General features: G+C 39.8%; 1 protein-coding gene across 1 annotated transcript in view; it reads left to right on the top strand.

The window, feature by feature from the left end:
* Positions 1 to 25,234, top strand: part of LOC115163345 (trafficking regulator of GLUT4 1) — a 33,910-nt gene extending 8,676 nt beyond the window's left edge. Inside the window, exons 2-3 of the mRNA XM_029715142.1 lie at positions 22,009 to 22,135; positions 22,508 to 25,234. Coding sequence (XP_029571002.1) covers positions 22,009 to 22,135; positions 22,508 to 22,518 — 138 coding nt within the window. The 3' untranslated portion in view covers positions 22,519 to 25,234. The remainder of the gene's footprint in view (positions 1 to 22,008; positions 22,136 to 22,507) is intronic.
* The last annotated feature ends 649 nt before the right edge of the window (positions 25,235 to 25,883 follow it).

Raw genomic sequence — 25,883 nt, 5'->3', positions numbered from 1 at the left:
CTAACTAGCTAGCCATTTCACATCGGTTACACGAAGGTATAGAATTTATTATACAAGAGACAAAATTCACAAATTCTACAGCACGGCAGAGTCATGTCTTAAGTGTAAAACTAACAATGACTCAATAATCCATGCCTTCTGGAATGCTATAAAGTCCAAAAGTTATGGGCGGAGTTAGAAAGTTGGCTGTCAGAAGCATTACAATGTAAATTTACTTTTAATCCGTCTGTCTGCTTATTTCAAGACTTGGCATATGAGGGTGCAGCGAGATACCCGATTGGTTGGAAGATACCTTCCTCATCAATCATCTTGATAAAACATATACCTGAAAACTGGAAATCAACCAATCCTGCATTGTTAACACAACAGAAAGGTCAAATGCTTCATTATGTTGAAAGTGCGTGGGCGACAGAGATAAACAAACTGATGCAGTTTGAGGCCATGTGACGGAGAGTGATGTGGGCGCTGGAGATGGGAGTGTGAGCAGGTGTGTCTGGGCAGGTGTGACGTCGTTGATGTTTGTGCGAGTCTGAATGCTGTCGTTTGTATGTGTATGTTTTGTATTGTAAAAATATATATATATATATATATATATATATATATATATATATATATATATATATATATATATATATATATATATATATATATATATACACACACACACAAGTCCTCAACTGGCAGCTTCGGGATGCTGGCCTTCTAGGCAGAGTTTCTCTTCCAGTGTCTGTGTTCTTTTTCCCATCTTAATCTTTTATTTGTATTGGCCAGTCTGAGATATGGCTTTTTCTTTGCAACTCTGTCTAGAAGGCCAGCATCCCGGAGTCGCCTCTTCACTGTTGACGTTGAGACCGGTGTTTTGCGGGTACTATTTAATGAAGCTGCCAGTTGAGGACTTGTGAGGTGTCTGTTTCTCAAACTAGACACTCTAATGTACTTGTCCTCTTGCTCAGTTGTGCACCGGGACCTCCCACTCCTCTCTCTATTCTGGTTAGAGCCAGTTTGCGCTGTTCTGTGAAGGGAGTAGTACACAGCGTTGTATGAGATCTTCAGTTTCTTGGCAATTTCTCACATGGAATAGCCTTCATTTCTCAGAACAAGAATAGACTGACGAGTTTCAGAAGAAACTCTTTATTTCTAGCCATTATGAGCCTGTAATCGAACCCACACACGCTGATGCTCCAGATACTAAACTAGTCTAAAGAAGGCCAGTTTTATTGCTTCTTTAACAGTTTTCGCCTATGTAGATATTCCATGAAAAAATCCATAAAAATGGAGCTCTATAGGAGAAAGCCCTGCCTCCAGCTGTTTGCTTAGAAATTCTAGGGAGAATTAGGAGGCCTGCGTCTTGTGACCGTAGCGTACGTGTAGGTATGTACGGCAGGACCAAATCGGAAAGATAGGTAGGAGCAAGCCCATGTAATGCTTTGTATGTTAGCAGTAAAACCTTGAAATCAGCCCTTGCCTTAACAGGAAGCAAGTGTAGGGAGACTGGAGTAATATGATCAAATTTTGGGGTTCTAGTCAGGATTCTAGCAGCTGTATTTAGCACTAACTGAAGTTTATTTAGTGCTTTATCCGGGTAGCCGGAAAGTAGAGCATTGCAGTAGTCTAACCTAGAAGTAACAAAAGCATGGATACATTTTTCTGCATCATTTTTGGACAGAAAATGTCAGATTTTTGAAATGTTACGTAGATGGAAAAAAGCTGTCCTTGAAACAGTCTTGATATGTTCGTCAAAAGAGAGATCAGGATCCAGAGTAACGCCGAGGTACTTCAGTTTAATTTGAGATGACTGTACTACCATCAACATTAATTGTCAGATTCAACAGAAGATCTCTTTGTTTTATTAATTTGATGGAAGAGCAATAATGGACAAAAAATGTGCTTTTCATTAAAAAACAAGGACATTTCTAAGTGACCCCAAACTTTTGAACGGTAGTAGATATCTTACCCCAAAAAAAGAGAACGGAAATGGGTTGTTGAATCAAGATGAGGCTTACAGCAACGCTTAATAACTACAACATCAGAGATTCAGGCAAGATGTTACAGCTTTTGGGCGTGGCAACATAGGCTACAGTAGAAACTACAAAGGATACGTTTCTTTCTTTCTCACCTCAGGACTCAGGAGAAAGACACTGTCCTATTTCCACTTGAAGTGATGGTTGGGTAGGTCGGATAAATGCAGCGCCTATCAGTGACATCTTTATATCCAGCCATGGTCATCTGACATCTGCTGGACCGAGAGAATTGGCCTATAATGGGAAGATGTACAATGTGGTTCCTACAGCTCACCGAATAAGGGTTACAGCAATGTGTATGTGCTCATATCCTTACAGTAGCTGTTTCTTATCAGTGGTACGTGTTGGTGGTGCTTTATGTGAATGTCTACATTTGAATGTTAGTGCATGTGTGTATCTCCATGTATGCTATATAAAACATATTTTGAAGAACAAAGCCTGTACATCATGTATAGTGGACGTGTGTGATGGTGGGTTCATGTCTATCTCCCTCTCAATGCCGGTCCTACCACCAAGGGGAGAAAGCTGCTTGTAGTCAGATATGTATTGTCATCCTGTACTGAGCTGAATGTAGTGCAGTCGAAGCATCTAGCATCTAACTTTTTTTCCAGCACAGGAGGTTGGTGGCACCTTAATTGCGGAGAATGGGCTCGGGGTAATGACTGGAGCGGAATCAGTGGAATGGTATCAAATACATCAAACACATGGTTACCAGGTGTTTGAGGCCATTCCACATGCTCCGTTCCCCCCTCAGCAGCCTCCACTGTTTTCAAGCCAGAGCCAGTCAGTCAGTAGCAGTCTCCCCAGTGTATTCCTTATATAAGGCCCATAGGGCTCTGGTCAAAAGTAGTGCACTATGTAGGGAATAGGTTGCCATTTGGGGAGCAACCATAGTCTTACCACCAGGCTCTTTGTTCATGTCTAGCCCTGTTGTCCTCTCTATCTCTCTCCTCACTGCAGTAAGGCCACAGCTCAGTGCTCTGCAGCCTCCACTTCTCCCCGGCTTTAAGGGATTTTAGGTTTGCTGTTGCCACTCAAACACAATAACGAACAAAATCCAAAGCTGTAGGTGCAGTTTCTTTAGAGGCATTGATGTTGTAGAGACTTTTGGATGGTAATGTACAGTCTTAGGAAAAAGGGTTCAAAAAGGTTATTTGCAGACGGATAGGGTTCTACCAGGACCATTTACATTTGGAGTACCCTTTTTGGAAGACGAGGGTTCATACTTTTTAAAAATTTGGATTCCCATTAGCTTTTGCAGAAGCAGCAGCTACTCTTCCTGGGGTCCGAAGTAAAGGGTAAAGGTATCCCTAAAACATTTCTTATCCTAAAGAACCATTTTTGGAAGAAAGGGTTCTTTGATTATTTTTTGGAAATCAATAAGGATTCTACATAGAACCCTTCTGAATCTGAATAAGCTTTTTCATAGTGTTTTTTTTTCTTATTAAAAATAAATTGTTCCTTGAGCATTAGTAACATCAGGAGTATAAGTAATCTGCTAAATAAAAAAAAATTGCAAATTGGCCTATTTTATCTAGTGTTGATTTTCCAGTGTAACATTTCTAGTGTTGATTCAGCAGTTAAATTAACGTATCAATCAGTGGTGCTGTAAAATGACCCCAGTGTTGGTTCTAATAACCAGAGTTGAGTGTGATTGTGTCTTTTTTTACTGTGTAGAGTAAAACACGCAAAACCACAGCCATCAACATCATATTTCCCAGCATGCTCTATTGCAGGTTGATTTTCTAAATGGTTTGTTTCAACATCTGTGTGTTTATATTGATTGGTTGATTAATCTTACGCCACACAAAGATAAATAACATACATGTTTCTAAACTAATCCAATATGTTAGTAGTTGGACTTATTGCACCCGTTGCGGAGATGGTTGCTCCAGTTTAGAGGACTTAGACTGAGAAGACTACCTATCTTCCCTACCTTGGCAGGCATTCTGAATGCAGGTTGCGACTGATTAGTTCAAATTGTTGGATATCCTAACTCTGGCTGGATTCCAATAGGAATTGAACATGACTTTGCAAGCCAGCATAATGTGACTTGCAGGCCCTGCAAACCAGGAGTTTCTTAACACCACTGACTTAGAGTAAACTAAGCCCTTAAAAAAAGGCCATATGAAATGTGCTATGTATTGTCATAAAGAGTTTTAAAGGCTAATAAAGATGGTGTAACCGTTCATAGAGTGTTCTAGGAAGAACCCTTCAAAGATAAAAGGGTTCTTGGTAGAATCTTTCATAGAGGGTTCTTTGTAGAACCTTTCATAGAGGGTTCATGGAAGAACCTAGATGATGAAAGGGGTCTTGGTAGAACCCTTCATAGATGGATCTAGGTAGAATCATTTACTAGGTAGAATCATTTACAAATCACCCTACATTGATAGTTCTAGGAAGAACCCTGTGCAAAGGGTTCTACCTAGCACCAAAAAGGGTTCCCCTGCTATAGGGACAAACAGAATAACCATACATGGTTCTACTTAGCAACTTTTTTTCTGAGTGTAGTAACTAGAGAAGTTTTGGAGAGGGTTGTGTTGAAACTACTGAGATGTTACAGGTGTTTTTTTATAGATCTCATTATGCTGCTGTTATTTGATTTAAGTGTCTGACTTAAGTTGTGAATGGCCTACATTTTTTTTTCAATATTTTTTGTTTAAATTTCATTTATTATGAACACAACAAATACAAAAAACAGAAATATACAAACAAGAGTGCATAAACCTAACAGACAGAGGTATTACATATCAAGATTCATTTTCAATTTGTTAAATACTTTTATGGTGCCTATTGCTTTTTTGTTTTTACATTTACTGATCATTTCAAAATAATATTTAAATTCTAACTTAAATAATGTGAAAAGGGGTTTGTTTTCTGCTCACTTCATTTTATCGATAAAGAATCTTCCATGAAAGATGAACAAATTAACAATGAAAGTTAAATCAGGGTACATATCATTTGGATCAAAATAAAACATAACATCAGAGTCTCTCAGAATAACATTAATAGTCGTTTCTTTAAAAATAAAATCTTATAACTCACTCCAAAATCTTCTGACATAAGAACAGTCCCAAAATAAATGGTCAAGAGTTTCTGGGTCACAACCACAAAATACACATTTGTTATCAATAGCTATTTTAAATCTGAGTATAATAAAGGTCTTTACAGGGTAGATTCTATGAATGAGTTTGTATGATACTTCTTTCACCTTATTAGATATACAATATTTACCAGACAACAACAAAACTTTGTTCCAGTTCACTTGTCCTAGGGCTGCATTCCAGTACATTTTAGCAGAGGGAATAGTAACTTATTGACATAGTTTCCTTATATACATGTTATTACATTTATAGTTTAAAATGTAAATTCCTTCTAATTGTATTGAGGCTACAAAATCCTCAACAGTTGCACTTGGAGTATTGTTATATTCTCCTAAAAGAAGAATAGCACCTTTAGGAACAGCTCTAACAACAATTTGATACTCCTCAGGAGTGAATGTAACATTGTGTGTTCTCATAAATTCTGGAAAATCATATAGTTGTCCATCATTATTCAATAATTGTTTAACCCAAATAATGTTGTTGTCAAACCAGTTCTGGAAAAATAAAGACTTTTTGTATTTTATGTCTTTATTATTCCAGACTGTATACCTATGTGGGGAAAAATTGTGTTTGTACATGGAGGTTCCAAGTTAGCAGTACTTGTTTATGAAAGTTTGCAAGCTTAATAGGGATTTTACCCATATCAAAGTTGCATTTCAGTAAGAATTCTAGACCACCAACCTGTTGGAATATTAAATTAGGGATGATATTCCAAATGCAATCCTTATTTCTTAAATAGTTTTGTATCCAGTTAATCTTAAATATTATATTAGAGGTTTTAAAATCCAGAGCATTCAACCCTCCCTCACTTTGTGTGCTACATATTACCGTTTTTCTTAAATAATGAGGTTTATTCCTCCATATGAAGTTAAATAATTTAGTATCAACCATTTTAGTTACTGACAGAGGAACATCCAAAGGCAAGGGAGGTATAAACTAATCTGGACAGACCTTCAGATTTTGATAAAAGTACACGTCCAGATAAAAAAAGATCTCTTAATAACCAGGAGATAAATCTCTTTCCAAATTTCTTTAAAATAGGAGAGAAATTTAAGTTGTCCCTTTCTGTCTGATCTTTGCTAACTTTAATACCAAGATATGTGATCACATCTTTCACAGGGATATTACATACTGAGTTTAAGTCACATCTTTTCAACACAAATAATTCACATTTCCTAATATTCAGAGATAAACCTGATACATGTGTGAAGGCATTAATACACTCAATAGCTTTCCTGACTTCATTATGATCTTTCAAAAAAATGGTGGTGTCATCAGACAATAATGAACATTATATCTCTTTGTCTTGTATCTGAAAACCCCTAAAACTATCCTTATTTATATGAAGTGCCATAACTTGTGACCAATAAAAATAAGAAAGGAGAAATTGGGCATCCTTGTTTAATTCCACATCTAATGTTGAATCTCTGTGAAGTGCCATGGGATAATTTAACAGAGCTGTTACTATTATTGTAAAGTGTCTTAATTACACTTTGAAAATATTGACCAAAACCCAAAAATCAAAGTCTCAAAAATAAAATAATGTTCAACTGTATCAAATGCCTTGTAAAAGTCTACAAATAAAATAAAGCTATCTTCCATAATGTGCTCATTGTAGTCTATCAAGTCCAATACTAGTCGAATATTATTACATATATGTCTGCCCTTCATAAAACCAGACTGGGTATCATCAATGATTTGGTCAAGACCTTTTTTAAGTCTTTCTGCAAAGATGGATGCAAGCAGCTTTCCATCATTGTTCATTAATGTGATTGGTCTCCAATTTTCTAACATCATAGAATCTTTGTTCGGTTTGGGTATTACAGAAATGAGGCCTTGTGTCTTAGAAACAGGCAGGACCCCTAAATCAATTGCCTAAAAACATTAAATATAAATTCAATAATATCCTCCTGAAAATATCTATAGAATTCACTAATAATGCCATCATTCCCTGGAGATTTGTTCTCTTTTAACTTGCTGATACATTTTTTAATTCATTGATAGAAATAATTTAAATCACAAGACTTTTAGAAGTCTTCCTCTATGAATTTTGCATAGTCTTTGACAGAGTCTAGAAAGGCAGATACTGGTATTATGAGTCTAGGACAGGTATTACTGGTATAAAGGTTACCATGAAATTCTGAAACATATTTTGAAATATCTTTGGGGTTTCATTTTCTTTGCCATCTATATTAAGCTTATGAATAGATGTAAATTCAGATTTTTTTCTTTCTAAATTGTAAAAGTATTTTGTATTTTTTTCACCTTCTTCCAACCATCTCCTACTTGATCTTACAAATGCTCCTTTTGCTCTCTCTTCATACATTCGGTCCATTTCTAGTTGTAAAGAGAATAACTGACGGTTAAGATCCTCCATAGAGATTAGAGAAAGTATTTCCTTAACAAGTTTATCTTCCCTCAATCTTTTAAGTTCAGCCATTTCTTTACCTCTCTTCATGGCTGTTTGTCTTATTTCATACTTCATTAATTCCCAATCTTTCCCATAAGACTTAAATTGTTGGGCTTTCCTCCAATTGTCTTGTATAATATCTTTGGCATCCATCTTGAAATTATCATATTCCAACAGTCTACTATTGAGTTTCCAATAACTCCGATTCGGTTTAACTTCAGATCCATTAATATTTAAAGATAAGAATATAACGTTATGATCAGTAAGAATTGATGGTTCAATTGATACCTTGACTACAGTATTATCTAATGAATTAGAAATCAGCCAGAAGTCAATTCTTGACTGTCTGGACATGTCCTTGGTGCTCCAAGTGAAGTCCTTTTTATCAGGATATTTAGATCTCCAAATATCGACTAATCCAAGACCAAGACATAGATTATTAACTCAGGATTAACAATGCTGGATCTGTTAGGAGGGGAATATCTGTCAATCATCACATTAGATGAAGAATAAAAAATCTCCACCTAAGATAATTTTGATATCCTGAAATACACCTATAACTCTATTAATCTCTTCTTCAAATTCTTGAAATAATATCCTGTTGTTTTGTTTGTTGTTGGATGCATAAGTATTCCCTAATAATAACATTTCACTGTTTAAATTCACTGTTAAAATTAATCAACATCCAGAGTGGTGAGTCTTACTACTGATGACCTTCCCTTTAAATGCACCTCTTAAAACTACTACACCTGCAGTGTAGTTGATGCCATATGATAACCAGATATCGTTACCCCTTTGATTTTTCCAAAAAGATAGATCGGAAGAACAAGTATGAGTCTCTTGTAGAAAGTAAAAGTCTGCATTAAACCGTTTTCAATACAGGAAAATAGCCTTACGCTTGAGTAAATTATGAATACCCCTGACATTAATTGAACAAAGAGATAAAGACAAACTTCAACCAACAACCTTGTTATGCTAATATAAGCTTTTCCTAAGGATATGCAACTCAAAAGGAATTCCATCCCATTATTAACCCCTCCAAAAAAAAAAATCATAAAGTTACCAAAGTATTGTTACTCCCACAAGGGGGAGACATTGGGTAGACTTTACAATAAGCAGTTATTCACCTATAGTTTGTGTTTAGTTTACCAGTTCTCAGGTCAGCCTTTTCTCATTCAAGTGTTTGTCTACATTTTTTATAATAAAAGCTGCTTTTCACCTGGCAATCAGTTTTTTGGCCTGACAGTTCTGTCCGAGTTAGACTCTGGCTCGCTCTCAAATGTTCTGATTTGGCCGCATTTCTTTCCCATCGATGATCACTCTCGCACCGATAAAAAAATTCAGTTTTCCCTGCCTTTCGAGGTGCAGCCACCATCGGCCACAGTTTCTCTCTTGTCACTTTGTCTGCTGAGGTCAGATCCTCAGTGAACCTCAATTTTTGCTTGATGAGGAATTCACAATTCTTCGCTCGCCTCCAGAGAAGATCCCGTGTAGATCTGTTGGTGAACCGGATGATGGTTGTCCTCTGTCTCTTGTTTTGATCCTAAGTCTTCCCAAACGATGGACGATGTCTACATTTTCCTGAAGTTTGGCTTTTGATTCAGGGATGACAGCTCCACAGATGTCAACAACTCTGCATTTGATGTCCTCACCTGCCTGCTCTGGAATTCCATGGAGCCTCAGGTTCCACCTGCGCTGGTATCTCTCCGCCTCATTCACCTTTTGCTCGAGTTCAGCCACCTTCTTTTCATCTTCCTGGCAGATAACTTCCACTTTCTTCATGTCACTTTTAAGGGTTTTCACTTCTCCAAAGATAAAGTCAACAGATTTTTTCATGGCCTCAATTTTCATCGTATTCTCCCTAACCATGTCCTCCAAGCCATTTGCCCTTTCACCTGTCTTTGCTGTAAAAAGCATTACAATATTGTTTTGCATCTCAAGAAGTGACATACCCTCTTGGCCTCTCATCTTTTTCTCCTGGGGCTTGACTGGAGTGCCGGGTTCGTAAGGTAACGGCCTGAGCTGGGGACTGGAGGGGCGCAAGATGTGAGCATTGTTGTCCGTGCTCACCACATTTTCATCTCCCATTGCAGTATTTCCCCCCACAGTTACATTCTGAAGAGGAGTACCCAAAATTATACCATCTTTTGTGGTTAATTGTCCATCTGACGATCTCTCCATTTCTTTCCTTTTGGTTCTGGTCGTGGAAGTTTCCATGTACGTCCGACAAGCTAGTTTTTGAGCTAGCTAGGTTATCTGGCTATCTAGTGTTGTCGCAAACTTAGTTTTAGAGGTGAATAACTTGCAGAAAGTAATCAATTATTTTGGTAAACAAACTAAACCATATTCATACGGGGTTTTATGACCGTAGAAATTACCCAATGGTCATATTTGGGTAAGAAAATCCAATAATTCCTTCAGCTACCAAAACAAATTATCTGCACTGACCGCCATCTTGCGCGGAACCCTTGACTGGCCTACATGTTGGTGTCTGTCCTTACATCAGGCTACATTTTCTATGCTAGTGTTCTAATAAGACACGTTTGGTCCAGGTTAAAGTGGCTGCAGCCAGGTGTGAAGAACCAGATTTGGCTCAGGTGTCTTCTATCTTTGGACTTGCAGACAAGTAGAACACATTTCTTCTTTGAACCCTGAACGACTTCTGACACAATGACATGGACAGCACAGAATAATTAACAAATCAGTTTACAGAGCATGGCAGTTCTGACAACAGTTCTCTCCAATAGACCCAGCATCCTAACTGAAGTCTTTGACATTAACAACTGTTCCTCAGTCTCACCAAAGACACTCCCAGTGAGACAGAGACAGAGGTAGGGAGAGAAAGAGAGGGAAGGGGCAGAAACCAGAGATGGCCACAAACTCAATAGCAGGCGAGAGAAGTCAATTGAGCCTTTCTGCAGGGGTAAAATTTCAGCAGTTAGCCAGCTACGCAGCTCTGATAAACATCCTCTCAGTCCTGAGGGGAGCAAGACCCCCCCGTCATACAATCGGTTAATAATACAGTATATTGCTCAACCACCTAAGGTATCCAAAAAAAATGGTAATAGATGTATATACACTACCGGTCAAAAGTTTTAGAACACCTACTCATTCAAAGGATTTTCTTTCTTTTTACTATTTTCTACATTGTAGATTAATAGTGAAGACATCAAAACTATGAAATAACACATATGGAATCATGTAGTAACCAAAAAAGTGTTAAAGAAATGAAAATATATTTTATATTTGAAATTCTTCAAATAGCCACCCTTTGCCTTTGATGACAGCTTTGCACACTCTTGGCATTCAGGACAAAGAGTTCAATCTTGGTTTCATCAGACCAAAGTATCTTGTTTCTCATGGTCAGAGTCTTTAGGTGCCTTTTGGCAAATTCCAAGTGGGCTGACATGTGTCTTTTACTGAGGAGAAGTATGTATCTGGCCACTACCATAAAGGCCTGATTGTTGGAGTGCTGCAGAGATGGTTATCCTTCTGGAAGGTTCTCCCATCTCCACAGAGGAACTCGAGCTCAGTTAGAGTGACCATCGGGTTCTTGGTCACTTCCCTTCTCCCCCGATTTCTCAGTTTGGCCAGCTCTAGGAAGAGTCTTGGTGGTTCCAAACTTCTTCCACTTAAGAATGATGGGGGCCACTGTGTTGGTGTGGACCTTCAATGCTGCAGACATTGTTTGGTGCCCTTCTCCAGATCTGTACCTTGACACTATACTGTCTCAGAGCTCTATGGACAATTCCTTTGAGCTCATGGCTTGGTTTTGCTCTGACATGCACTGTTAACTGTGGGACCTTATATAGACAGGTGTGTGCCTTTCCCAATCATGTCCAATCAATTGAATTTACCACAGGTGGATGTCAATCAAGTTGTAGAAACATCTCAAGGATGATCAATGGAAACAGGACCCAATTTCGAGTCTCATTGGAAAGGGTCTGAATACTTAAGTAAATAAGGTATTTCAGTTTTTTATTTGTAATACATTTGCAAACATTTCAAAAAGCCTGTTTTCACTTTGTCATTATGGGGTATTGTGTGTAGATTGATGAGAACAATTTTTATTTAATTCATTTTAGAATAAGGCCATAACGTAACAAAATGTGCAAAAAGGGAAAGGGTCTGAATACTTTCCAAATGCTCTGCATCTTGTATGACCACCAATGGGCAACTCATGCTGATCTGTAGGTAGAAAAGCAAGGTAGGCTTAACAGATGTAAGACAGCTGTACGGATGGCCATTGGTATTGAGGTTGCAGCTGGCAGACACAGAAGACGTGGAGTCAATTATGTGGAGTGGAGAGAGAGAGAGAGGCAGGGCTATATGCTTTTATTGGCCGTGCAGGCCTCTCCAGGTAATGGGACTGACTGCTAGGCCCAAACTGCTACTGCACGCTCGGCACATTCACTGGTGAAATATGGGCGTCAGCCTTCAGCCCAATGGATCTTATTCTCTTTCTGTTTAGGTGTCGGAAGGAGGAGCCGTGTGTGTTTGTGTGTTTCTAAACAGCTAATTAGTAATCTTGTGCAGCTGCTACGTTGGGTAGATTTGAAGTCAGCGTTCCCTCTGAAAGCTTGGAAGGACACCTGATGTTAACAGATGGGGTGTGATACTGAATGTAGAGCAATGACAGTGCAGATACAGGAAAATGGGTATTCAGTGCTAAGGCAAAGCTTGATTGCAGTTACAGGCTAAGGTATTAGATAATTTTGTATAGATAGACTCATAACATGCTCCAGCGTTGTAGCAGAAATTTAGCCATTGCCAAGTAGGCCTACTGAAAGATTACTACACACTATTACATCGTACTACAGTTTTGAACAACATTTAACCTGGGCATTTTCAATGACAATTTATCAACAACATTTAACCTGGACATTTTAAATGGCAATTTTCCATTGAGCTTGCTTTTTAGTCCTGAACTACAGTAGGCTTAATCTGTCCCTTGGAAACAGAAGGGTAGAAACATTGTTTTCACCGATCTTACTTGGTCAGATCAGTGATCCCTTAACATGGCGTCCTATAAGTTCAGGTACCAATCACAACAATTATGTGAATGGTAAATTAATTGCAAAAATCAAACCAATTGTTTTTAGACATACAGTTGAATTCGGAAGTTTACATACACTTAGGTTGGAGTCATTAAAACTCATTTTTCAACCACTCCACAAATCTCTTGTTAACAAACTATAGTTTTGGCAACTCGGTTAGGACATCTACTTTGTGCATGACACAAGTCATTTTTCCAACAATTGTTTACAGACAGATTATTTAACTTATAATTCACTGTATCACAATTCCAGTGGGTCAGAAGTTTGCATACACTAAGTTGACTGTGCCTTTAAACAGCTTGGAAAATTCCAGAAAATGATGTCATGGCTTTAGAAGCTTCTGATAGCTTAATTGACATAATTTGAGTCAATTGGAGGTGCACCCGTGGATGTATTTCAAGGCCTACCTTCAAACTCAGTGCATCTTTGCTTGACATCAAAAGAAATCAGCCAAGACCTCAGAAAAAAATGGTAGACCTCTACATGTCTGGTTCATCCTTGGGAGCAATTTCCAAACGTTCATCTGTACAAACAATAGTATGCAAGTATAAACAACATGGGACCACGCAGCCGTCATACCGCACAGGAAGGAGATGCGTTCTGTCTCCTAGAGATGAACATACTTTGGTGCGAGAAGTGCAAATCAATCCCAGAACAATAGCAAAGGACCTTATGAAGATGCTGGAGGAAACAGGTACAAAAGTATCTATATCCACAGTAAAACAAGTCCTATATCGACATAACCTGAAAGGCCGCTCAGCAAGGAAGAAGCCACTGCTCCAAAACCGCCATAAAAAAGCCAGACTACAAAGATCGTACTTTTTGGAGAAATGTCCTCTGGTCTGATGAAACAAAAATAGAACTGTTTGGCCATAATGACCATCGTTATGTTTGGAGGAAAAAGGTGGAGGCTTGCAAGCCGAAGAACACCATTCCAACCGTGAATCACGGTGGGTGGCAGCATCATGTTGTGGGGTGCTTTGCTGCAGGAGGTACTGGTGCACTTCACAAAATAGATGGCATCATGAGGGAGGAAAATTATGTGGATATATTGAAGCAACATCTTAAGGCATCAGTCAGGAAGTTAAAGCTTGGTCGCAAATGGGTCTTCCAAATGGACAATGACCCCAAGCATACTTCCAAAATTGAGGCAAAATGGCTTAAGGACAACAAAGTCAAGGTATTGGAGTGGCAAACACGGACCTCAATCCTATAGAACATTTGTGGGCAGAACTGAAAAAGCGTGTGCGAGCAAGGAGGCCTACAAACCTGACTCAGATACACCAGCTTTGTCAGGAGGAATGGGCCAAAATGTACCCAACTTATTGTGGGAAGCTTGTGGAAGGCTACCCGAAACGTTTGACCCAAGTTAAACAATTTAAAGGCAATGTTACCAAATACTAGTTCTGTGTATTTAAACTTCTGACCCAATGGGAATGTGATGAAAGAAATGAAAGCTGAAATAAATCACTCTCTACTATTATTTTGACATTTCACATTCTTAAAATAAAGTGGTGATACTAACTGACGTAAGACAGGGAATTTTTACAAGGATTAAATGTCAGGAATTGTGAAAGACTGAGTTTAAATGTATTTGGCTAAGGTGTATGTAAACTTCCGACTTCAACTGTATACTCACCAATAGAATGTGGTTAAGATCCGTGATATTTTCAGGGACGTAACATACGACTGATGAAGGTGTGAAGTTGTTGAATCAGGTGTTTCAGTGAACTCTTACAAACCTGGGTTTCCTACCCCTGCCCTGCCCTTGGGCTCTGTTCCAATACTGTAGAAATGTGTCCTACTTTCCTTCCTCCCTTAAAGTGGTCACTAATCTGATGTGACTAGATTGAGAGTTCCACTACGACCTAATTTCTACCAATCTCGCCTATCAGATCATGTTAGATCAGGGATTACTTCAAGGAGGGAGGGGAGGATAGGAAACATTTTAGTGTTATCTGAATACACACGGGCACACACACACACACACAAGGGTTGGTCTCAATTCGAATTGAAGGCATTCAGTGTGATTTGTGATTTGAATAAAAATAGCTTCTACTTTTCAGTTTATTGAGAAGTCATTGAAAATAAATGACTTTTTTAAAATTATTTAATTGTAATTTTAGTTTACTTCTTGAATTGACTGCCTTCAATACGAATTGAGCCCAACCCTGACGCACGCATGCACGCACACACACTGTCCTGGCAGGCCCTCCCTACAGTACAGTAGATCTCCTCTCCTCCAGGCTTATTCCATCCCTGCGACCACACTCCTCATTATTAATGACAGCAGCAGGCTGGAGGTAGGGAGGGAGAGCACTTTTTTAGAGACTCGCAGCTCTCCATCTCCTTTCTCCCTCTCTCGCCCCATCCTCCCTCTTTCTTTCTCTTCCTTCATCTCTCTCTCTCTCCAGCCTCAACTGCAGTGGGAACAACTGCAGAGCTGGGGAGGGGATGTGTGTGTGTGTGTGTGTGTGTGTGTGTGTGTGTGTGTGTGTGTGTGTGTGTGTGTGTGTGTGTGTGTGTGTGTGTGTGTGTGTGTGTGTGTGTGTGTGTGTGTCATGTGGGCTTGCCGGGTTGTGCTGCAGAACGACAATCACATATGTGGGACAAGAGGCCAGGTTTTTGCTGAATTTCACATTCATCAGAAAATATGAGCACGTCTTCCTAGGGCTGTGGCGGTCACGCCATTTCATCAGCAGGTGATTGTCACGCAAATAACTATCGGTCTTACGGTAATTGACCGTTAATTAACATAAACACATTTAGCATCTCCTGGCTTCCACACAGCCTACAAGCCTTGTCTAATAAATCCATGTAGTATAGCCTACACCTTCACAATAAATCCATTATTTATTTTAGATAGGTCTAAAGAAACATGATATGAAGAAAATGTAGTCATTTCAGAAGAAAAGAATAGCATACTCTGCATGGTCCTTATGTTAGGTCCTGATCTGGCTATGCCAAATGGCTGTGGGCTACAGTAGTTCATTTAGCAGACAAGATTTGCTCAGAATTCTGTGGCATTATTTTATATTATAGTAAGAAGAATACAATAGAACATAGCTGAATAAAATAGAAAGGATATTTTCTCCAAATGATTTGAGGGAGTGCGCACATGCGGCTATTGTGTTGGGCAGTTAAAGAAATAGGTACTCCTCTATGCTTAATTTTGAGTTATTAATGTAACTTAGTTGTTCTACAAACGTTGGGCTATATGTTTAAATTTTAATACATTGTAAGGCTGCATGATGAGACTCTAATGATGATTTGAAAAAGTCACTTGAAAGGCTGTACACACTCAAATAGTCTCTCATTCACAGTTTGACAAGCACCTGATAATGCTTAGAAATTGACGGCGGCATCCCCTTTGTGGCCGTAATGCACCCTAAAAAAAGACATCGGGGATGCAACTGCGAGGATCCTTATCCAATTCCGAGGTGCATATTGGAAGAACTATTAGGCTATTTCTTCACATTATAAGCGCAGCAATGCGCACATGGTAGTAGGCTATAAGCGCAATGTTCCATTATCAGAAAACACCACTATCAAAAGTGACCGCAAATGCAATTATCCATCTAATGCTTTTATTATAAAGGTGCATTTTTATGGTGAAAATGATCTTCCCCAAACTCACACACTGCTTATATATGCCAATGGATTAATGTGCTTAATTTTAAGAAGTTATTTAGACACTTTAGTTGTGATACAAACCTTATTAAAACATATAGGCCTATGGGCTAGGCTACATGAGGTGTGCGACTATGATTAGAGAAGTCACAAAAAAAAGGCATTGTTTCTTATGCTGGGCATCAGTGACAAGTGACTTTTCTTGATTTAATCTGGTCTTTACATATACTAAATAAGGTATGTGTGACATTTGTTTTGATTTAGAATGGACCATTATCATGCACCTGTATTGAAACAGGGGCAGTGGGAAATACGTAATCTATGCACTTAAATAGCAAATGGAGTACGCTTTTCCCATGGTTAATTTTCATGCCAGACAGGTAGGCTATACTCCTGTTGTAAATATAAGCTATGTGCTAAATATTAGGAAAGTTGAGAAATAAATATAGTAGGCCTAGCCTATAGAAAGCTGAGGGGATCCTCCTCTTTTTATTAGCAGCCATCACTCTGTTTTCTCACTCAATTTCATAGCCTATAGAAATGTTGCACAACATGAGCTCATGGGCTCTCAATAAGTGTTTGATTAGATTTTTGAATACATTAGCATTGATGGTAGAGTGATTAGGGGACAATAGAGTGCTGAATACCAGGCAGTTAGTATGTTTGGTAGGCTACTAATGACCAGCAGCAGCATCAGAGCTTGGAGAAGTCTAATTACCGTGACTAAACAGTCATGTGGAATTTGACTGCCGTCATGACTCGTGACTGCCGGTGTAGCGGTAATACGGTTACCGCAACAGCCCTAGGTCTCCCTCTCCCTGTAAATCAATACAACCGTCACCTCGACTGAAGGCTCCTTCCCACCTACCCCCAGCTACTAACACACACACCAGAACTTAAGCTCATTTCTCTTTCTGAGAATACAGCCGATTGGTTGGTGGTCTCTGATACAGGCTGTTCTGACTACCAGTGCACTGTGTGAGTTCCCACTGCAGAGACAGAGGCAGAGAGAGGCAGAGGCAGAGAGAGGCAGAGGCAGAGACAGAGACAGCGTGGAGACTCATGGGTAGAGGGAGAAGGGAAGGGAGGTAGGGGAGGGAAGGGGAGGAGGGATAGAGGGAGAGGAATGAAGGGAGGGATACACAGAGTAAATGAGGGATGGAGAGGGAGGGAGGGAGGGAGGGAAAGAGGGAGGGAAAGAGGGAGGGAAAGAGGGAGGGAAAGAGGGAGGGAAAGAGGGAGGGAGGGAGGTGGAAGGGTAGGAGTGTTGCTTCCTGCAGTGATAAAAGTATAACCTCATCCATCCCCCATGGAGGGAGTCTCTCCCAGTGCTCCATCCCTCCCCCTCCTGTCTCCCTCCCTGTCCTTCCTCCCAGCCCTGAGCATACAAACCTGTCATCCAGCGAGCTTTTCCTACACACACATAACAGGGGATAACCAGGGAAACACAATGGTTCAAAGCTCTATTTCACAGAAACAATGGCTCGCTCACACAATGCTCTACAGTACCTCTGAACTACAATGTTCTACCTGAGAACTAAAATCGGAACATGTCATGTTTGTGTCAAAGGCTTCAGCTTCATGAAGATGCTCTATTGTGCTGACTCAATGGTGTTTGAGTCGCTTCGTGTATCAGCAAAATTGCTTGAGATGATTTCATTTTCAACCTGCAACTGCAACAAACATTGTGTCCGAATTGATTCGTGTTACCCAGGCTTTAAATGAGAATATCTACAGGAAACTGCCAAAATAAAGGAAACACTTGAGTAAATCAGGGATACAAAGCAGGTGCTTCCACACAGGTGTGGTTCCTGAGTTAATTAAGCATTTAACATCCCATTATGTTTATGGTCATGTATAAAAATGCCCAGTTGTCCATTATTTTAGGTAACATGACTAGAAGAAGAGATCTGTGACTTTGAAAGAGGGGTCTCAAAAGGAGCATAAGTTTTTTTTATTTAACCAGGGAAGTCAGTTAAGAACAAATTCTTATTTTCAATAATGGGCTAGGAACAGTGGGTTAACTGCCTTGTTCAGGGGCAGAACGACAGATTTTTACCTTGTCAGCTCAGGGATTCGATCTTGCAACATTTCGGTTACAAGTCCAACGCTCTAACCACTAGGCTACCTGCTACCCCAGGGGGTTTAAAGTGTGTCTGTGTGTGTGTGACCAGATCTTAACCCAATTAAACACTTTTGGGAGATTCTGGAGCGGCGCCTAAGACAGCATTTTCCATCACCATCAACAAAACACCAAATTATGGAATTTCTTGTGGAAGAATGGTGTCGCATTCCTCCAATAGAGTTCCAGTTCCATGTCAAGGTGCACTGAAGCTGTTCTGGCGGCTCCTGGTGACCCAACGCCCTATTAAGAAAGTTTTTGTTGGTGTTTCCTTTATTTTGGCAGTTACCTGTATATTATACATTGATATTGAGCTGTCCAATTGCACATATACTGTTGCGTATATGCCTTTTTGATGTATTAGTCAACTCTTGCAGTTTTGTTACTCATACCACAGAGCATATTGAAACAGTAGACTATGTTACTGTACCAGACAGTAAATATAGTTTCACTGGGCTAAGCAGAAAGAATGGGTTCATTTGAAGGGTTCTGTGCCGGACCCTGATGAAGACCTACAGCATCAGAGGATGTTTCTAATATTCATAGCTAAAATAATGACAGTGTTCTGTTTAAGATTATGATTTGTATTCCTCCCTGCCCACTCTTAAACAAAGCTATCACCCCGAGTTCTGAATTTTAATGAGGCTGCCGCTACGCACACAGCATTAAGTATAGGTAGTCGCTGCTCTAACATCAAGCATGATCAGTGTTACCAAGGAGATGGGGAAGAAAGAGTGTAGAAGTGAGATCACCATTGTAGCAGAGCCTCCAGTCATCTACTCAGACATCATGGTTTAATAAATGCTTATTGAATTCAGCTATATGTAATTTCCCCCCAGTTAGAATACTTTGAAACTGTGTCCTTTCATTCCTCCATTGTGTGGTTAAACCGATCTGACTTTGATATAAATGAAAACATAGACCCTCATAGAGGCCAGTCCAGCACCATGGACAGCAACCAAATGCTTCTTGAAGTACTTTTGTTTCATGCTCAAATAGTATATCTGCGGTTAGCATTTTGTTGTTTTCCTATATCTTTTTTGAGATGATTGGTTCAATTTTGGTTTATAAGCTGTTGGATGTGGTGATGACAGAAACAGATAATACACCACTCTAACCCAGTCTAAGAGGCGGAGGTTGGCCACTGAGTGTGGAGGAGATGCATGTTGAGTAGAGATCTGTTAGTAACTATTGATCTTCATAATGCAGTGTAGTGGAGTGGGGGTTGTGTGTGTGTGTTGCATCCGTGGAAACAGTGAGGGGTTAATGGGAAAATGTGGTGTACTAGGGAAACCTGGGTAATTGCAACCTGGTGACATCAGAGGTTAGTTGTCTTCTGTGTCTCTTGGTCAGTCAGGAGGGCAGCGAATCAGGTCTCAACTATGGGATTTCTACTAGTCACGATCATCCAAAGAGAAAAATGAATGGCTGTTATCAAGGAGGTGGGGAAGAAAGTGTTTCGATAGATGGGGAAGTTCTAGGGAAGCCTGGGTAATTAAATACATTTATCTACACATAATGACAAAGCGAAAACAAGTTTTCAGTAATGTTTGCAAATGTATTCAAAATAAACAGAAATACCTTAAGTCTTAACACCCTTCGCTATGAGACAAAACATTTTGCTCAGGTGCATCCTGTTTCCATTGATCATCCTTGAGATGTTTCTACAACTTGATTGCAGTCCACCTGTGATAAATTAAATTGATTGGACATGATTTAGAAAGGCACACAACTGTCTATGTAAGGTCCCACAGTTGACAGTGCATGTCAGAGCAATAACCAAGCCATGAGGTCGAAGGAATTGTCCACAGAGCTGCGAGACAGGATTGTGTCGAGGCACAGATCAGGGGAAGGGACAAACTGAGCAGTCGGTGGAGAAGGGCCTTGGTCAGGGAGGGGACCAAGAACCCGATGGTCACTCTGACAGAGCTCCAGAATTCCTCTTTGGAGATGGCAGAACCTTCCAGAAGGACAACCAACTCTGCAGCACTCCACCAATCAGGGCTTTATGGTAGAGTGGCCAGACGGAAGTCACTCCTCAGTAAAAGGCACATGACAGCCCGCTTGGAATTTGCCAAAAGGCACCTAAAGGACTCTCAGACCATGAGAAACAAGATTCTCTGGTCTGACGGAACCAAGATTGAACTCTTTGTCCTGAATGCCAAGTGTCACGTCTGGAGGAAACCTGGCACCATCCCTACGGTGAATCATGGTGGTGGCAGCATCATGCTGTGAGAATGTTTTTCAGCTGCAGGGATTGAGAGACTCGTCAGGATCAAGGGAAAGATGAACGGAGCGAAGTACAGAGAGCTCCTTGATGAAAACCTGCTCCAGAGTGCTCAGGACCTCAGACTGGGGCGAAGGTTCACCTTCCAACAGGACAATGACCCTAAGCACACAGCCAAGACAACGCAGGAGTGGCTTCGGGACAAGTCTCTGAATGTCCTTGAGTGGCCCAGCCGGAGCCCGGACTTGAACCCATTCGAACATCTCTAGAGAGACTTAAAAATAGCTTTGCAGCGACGCTCCCCATCCAACCTGACAGAGCTTGAGAGGATCTGTAGAGAAGAATGGGAGAAACTCCCCAAATACAGGTGTGCCAAGCTTGTAGCATCGTAACCAAAAAGACTCAAGGCTGTAATCTCTGCCAAAGGTGCTGAATACTTACGTAAATGTGATATCTAAGATATTTTTTTTATACCTTTTCAAAAATCAGTTTTTACTTCGTCATTATGGGGTATTGTGTGTAGATGTTAGTTTTTTCTAATCATTTAATCAATTTTAGAACAAGGCTGTAACGTAACAAAATGTGGAAAAAGTCAAGGGGTCTGAATACTTCCCGAATGCACTGTATAGTACCATATAAAGCTGCCTTGTGTGATTTACAGTAAGGCCCACACTATACTATTCATCAACTTCAACCAATAACAACCTATAGGCTCTGCAGACTTTACATTTTTTATTTAATTTAACCTTTATCAAAGTTTGTCAATCAATGAATAGGCCTAACTGTCATTTTTAAATATCTGAAATACTTTATACATCAAGGATAATCTCTTGGTCAAGTCGTTATCGTAAAATGTTCAATAAAGTACCTGGCAAAAGGGTAAATAAATTAAAGGTCTGCAATGATATGGTCCCAAATTTTGTTGAGTTGTAGGAAATCTCCCAGTTTGTGTTCGTGTTAAATTGCTTTTAAAGCAATTTCTCTGTGGATTGATGGACTATCAGGTGATACATTTCACAGTGAAACACTTATCGAGACTGAGTGAAACGTCCAAATTCAATCATGTCCAAGTATGTTTGAGAAAAAGTTTAAAGCTGTAAATTGCAGTTAAACCATGTTCCAGTGAATCTCTGTATGGATTTAAGTGTTTCAGTTGTTGTAAGATTAATTTGTCCAACAAGAGCACAAGTCATACAGACAGGAAATAAGACAGACTACAAGATAACTAAAAGATGACATGGGAGACAAATGATATCATAGTTCAAGATTTGAGTTCAAGGTCACAACTTGATTATAATTCTGACTGTAAGTCGCTCTGGATAAGATTGTCTGCTAAATGACCAAAATGTAAGAACTCAAATTGTGTCATGACTGTTGTGTGTCTCTGTGAGGGTGTAAATACATCTGGCCTTGTGTTGTGTGTCCTCTCCTCTGTAGTCCAGAAACAGCCTGCAGTCGGGAGACATGGACGGAGCTAAGAGACTGGGTAAACTGGCTCGACTGCTCAGTGTCGTTTCCATAATCCTGGGTATCCTCACCATAGTCGTCTGTGTAACGGTCTCTGGTAAGTAATGCACACACACACACACACACACACACACACACACACACACGCTGCAGTGCATAAACACATGCACATACACGCATACTGCATAACAATTCCAAGGTAATATTTTAACATACATAAACATACACCCGTCTGTCATCAATCGCGTTGATGACTGGATAGTGTGTGTCCTTGTGTGTGTGTCAGCTCAGCAAATTTCTGAGCTCTGTGTGGATTGATTAAAGACTGCAGCTATAGCAGACTGGCTGTGTGGCAAGGAGAGTAACCCTCCTGCTGTTTCAGCTACAGACCAGTCTGCCATACTGTAGGAATAACTGGACCTTAACCTTTCTCTCTCCCCTTCCCCCCTCTCTCTCTCTTCCCTAACAGTAACCAAGTGACCAGTGTATAGACCATGAAACAAGAGCTCTGCTACAAGCCAAGCAGAGGATGCTGCATGGGAAAAAAATTAATTCCGTTGATTCTGAGATTAAAAATAAGGCAAACAATTAAGACGTTTAAAGAGTAGGAAATACAGTAGCAAATGAATGAAACAAACACAAAAGATCCAGATATGCATGCATTAGATTCCACTAACATTTGCTTGAAATAAAATCCTTGATATAAAAAGTGTATTTTAAAAGAACGTTGGACGATTGACTTATGGTTTGAGGAACTTGCTACTCTCATTCGACTCTCTGTGGAGTAAAAATACTCTTAAAATTAAGAAGAGAGGGATGAACAGAGGAATGAAGTGATAAACTTTTCTGTATCAAGAATGGAAGGAGACCTTGAAAATGAACTCCAAGCTTTGGACTACAAACATCAAGACAGCTGAATAATAATCTGAAAATATACTTGGTTGACCTGACCTCCTGGATTGAAAGCATATACAACTATACAGATATATTTGCAATATAAATATATATAGATGAATATATCCATTTACATTTTATAAAAGTTGTGTATGTTGGGCTGAGCTGCGATGATTGAGACTTAAGTTAAGATGGCTGTCGCCTGGTATAGGTTGCCGAAGAATGTAATATTTGACCAAGGAGTACAATTCAGAGATGTTTTCGAATTTATGTTGTTTATTTTGTAGATTTTTTATGAAAAAAAAGAGACCACTTGACTGTAGATAGCCAACCTTTTTCATTTTGTTTGTGAATTCATATTTGTTTGTCTGTGTTTTTACTTTGGGATCAAACATGCCAGGTGCTTAGAGACTTGAGAGTGAGTTGTACATAGTGTGAGTGTTTCAGCCCCATGTGGGTGGACTGTGGACTCCACAGAAACAGAATCCCCCCCCTTCCTTGCTGTGGGAGGGGTCTGACTATATAGATGTGCATGCCTACCCTCCCCATCCCTCCAACCCCTCTCCAAACATCCATGCCAGAGCATGGGCATAAGTCTGAGGATATGACATTTGTCAGAACAATCAAATCACTCTCCCCTTACCCACTGACCCCCTAGCTCCCCCTCCAAATACAACCCACGCTACTCCAGTACCTTGTCTCATTACCTGGGACTGTTAACATAGCTTGTTTGACTGAATACATTTTGTAGTACTACAGAGACCAACACAAATCCTTAACATATTGCCACCCTGCTGTATCGGTATGACATGTATTTATATGAAGAATATATATGCAATATTATATAGGCATGCTTTGGACTAAACAGTAGCCAGGTTTTTGGATACCACTGTAAGGACCTGCTGTAACGTTAAAGGAACATTGTTTTGAGGTTTGATTGATTAGCAGCAGTTCTCTCTGTACATGTACTGTAACACACCAATTTGTCTGTATTCAAATGTGCCACTATGCGATCTGTAATAAGTCACAGTTTGTTCAGATTCAACTATGGTAACACAACAAAGGACTGTTATATTGACACACTTCAGATGTTTACTACAAGGTCATAACACCTCTTATAAAACCTTCATAACTACATAATGCTTCATAACAGCCTTGTTTGGACTTACATTCATGTTCGTATTACTACTCATAACATTCTACTGAACTCCGATTTGATTTCAATACTTTAAGTTGGCCAATGGTTCTTGATTCCACTGCTTGTATTATCAAGGGCTTATGTAGGTGTTAGCTGCACAAATGAGACCGAAGAGAGAATTATATGATAATGATTTGATTGCATTTATTTGGCCTGAATTTAAAATCTTCAAAGAGATATAAAGTGATGGTTTCAAACTATGGACACCTATTGGTTCATTCCTTGCTGGAAAAAAAACAAGTAACGCCTCTGTCTAAGCATGCAAAGCACTAGATCACTCCAGATCCAACCCAAAGCGAGCATTGACAAACCATTTCTAATCAGAAAGTCACAGCAATTAAAAGCTGAACACTTGGCAATGTTACATTTTTAGGCATCTGTACTGTATTTCTAGAAACAACAAATAGAAATAGGACCACAGCTGGTGAATGACTCAACATGGTCATGATGTTTAAAGGTACTGAACTCAAGACAGCCTTACAGTACATCTATGGGTATGATAACTTGTATTACCAAAAGGGCAGCAAGTTTATATTGCACAGTAGGAAGCTACTGTAGCCACAGCGTGCTTCACTGGACAGATGGGCTGAAGAGACATCCCTGTCTAAAGAGCTCTAATGTTTATCTTTGGGCAACAGACATGCCTCAGTCTGGAAACTTCTCACACGCTCCTAAAGGGCTTTTAGAAACCTGACTTTGGGGAGAAAGTAGATGGCTGCTCTATGTCATACAGTAAGAGCAAATGGCAGAGAGAGAGAGACCCCAATCCGGCAGGGGAAATTCAGTGACTCAGTCTGCCATTGAAGAGACAATTCAACTTAATACCCATAAGACACATTTTTATGGTAATTTGTCTATGCATGAAATAGTTCCCACTCACCTTCCGCACTGTTCTGTCACATCATTCTCTGGCGGTCTTTCTGCTGCGAGATGCATACGTGCTGTTCTGTGTCAGTAAAACAGTGACTTTCAAAATCATGTCTATCATTTTCTTTATGTGCAGATTTTTTCCCCTTTTGGATAGAATATATATATATGTGTGCTGGTTTCCATCTCTGTTGTGAACATTCTGCATGTCTGGAATAAACATTACCATGCATGGTCTACGATGAGTTGGACTGATTTATGTTGGTTGGTTTGATGGATGCGTGTGTGCTTGTGTGTTGAAGGACAGTGTGCGACAGAGGAATGGTCTAAGGGGAAAACTGCTGAGTAGTGTGTGAGATGGAGAGTAAAGGGTCAGACAACCTAAAGCTGCAGCAGCAGCTCCACTGACATAATGATCAAAGTCAATGTCCCTGACTGGAACAGGGAAAAGGTGTAGAGCTAAACCCTCATGTTAACACACACACACACACACACACACACACACACACACACACCCTTTCACTAACACACTCCTTTTTTCTCTCTCACACAAGATAACAGAATACTCAAAACACTCACAGAACAGGGCATATAAACACGCACCAACACACACCTCCAGCACAAACAAACGACTGCACAGAATCAACATTTTAGTCATTTTTATTAAACAATAGGATTGGGTCTCTTTACCTACAGCAGTAGCACCTTGGTATGTCCTGCTGCACTGAAAAACTTAAGACGGGGATGAATAAATACATTGAGCCACGCAAGTCATGTGTACTTAAAGGTATACAAAATGTTCGCTTTATTTCTCAAAAAGTAATCTTCTGTTTTTGTGATGATGCCACATTTACTTCTTTGTGGTTCTATACGCCATACTGACAAG

The sequence above is a fragment of the Salmo trutta genome, chromosome 26, assembly GCF_901001165.1.
Source record: "Salmo trutta chromosome 26, fSalTru1.1, whole genome shotgun sequence".
Taxonomy (NCBI): domain Eukaryota; kingdom Metazoa; phylum Chordata; class Actinopteri; order Salmoniformes; family Salmonidae; genus Salmo; species Salmo trutta.
Note: the sequence above shows the minus strand (reverse complement) of the source record. Positions and strands in the feature narration are given on the sequence as shown.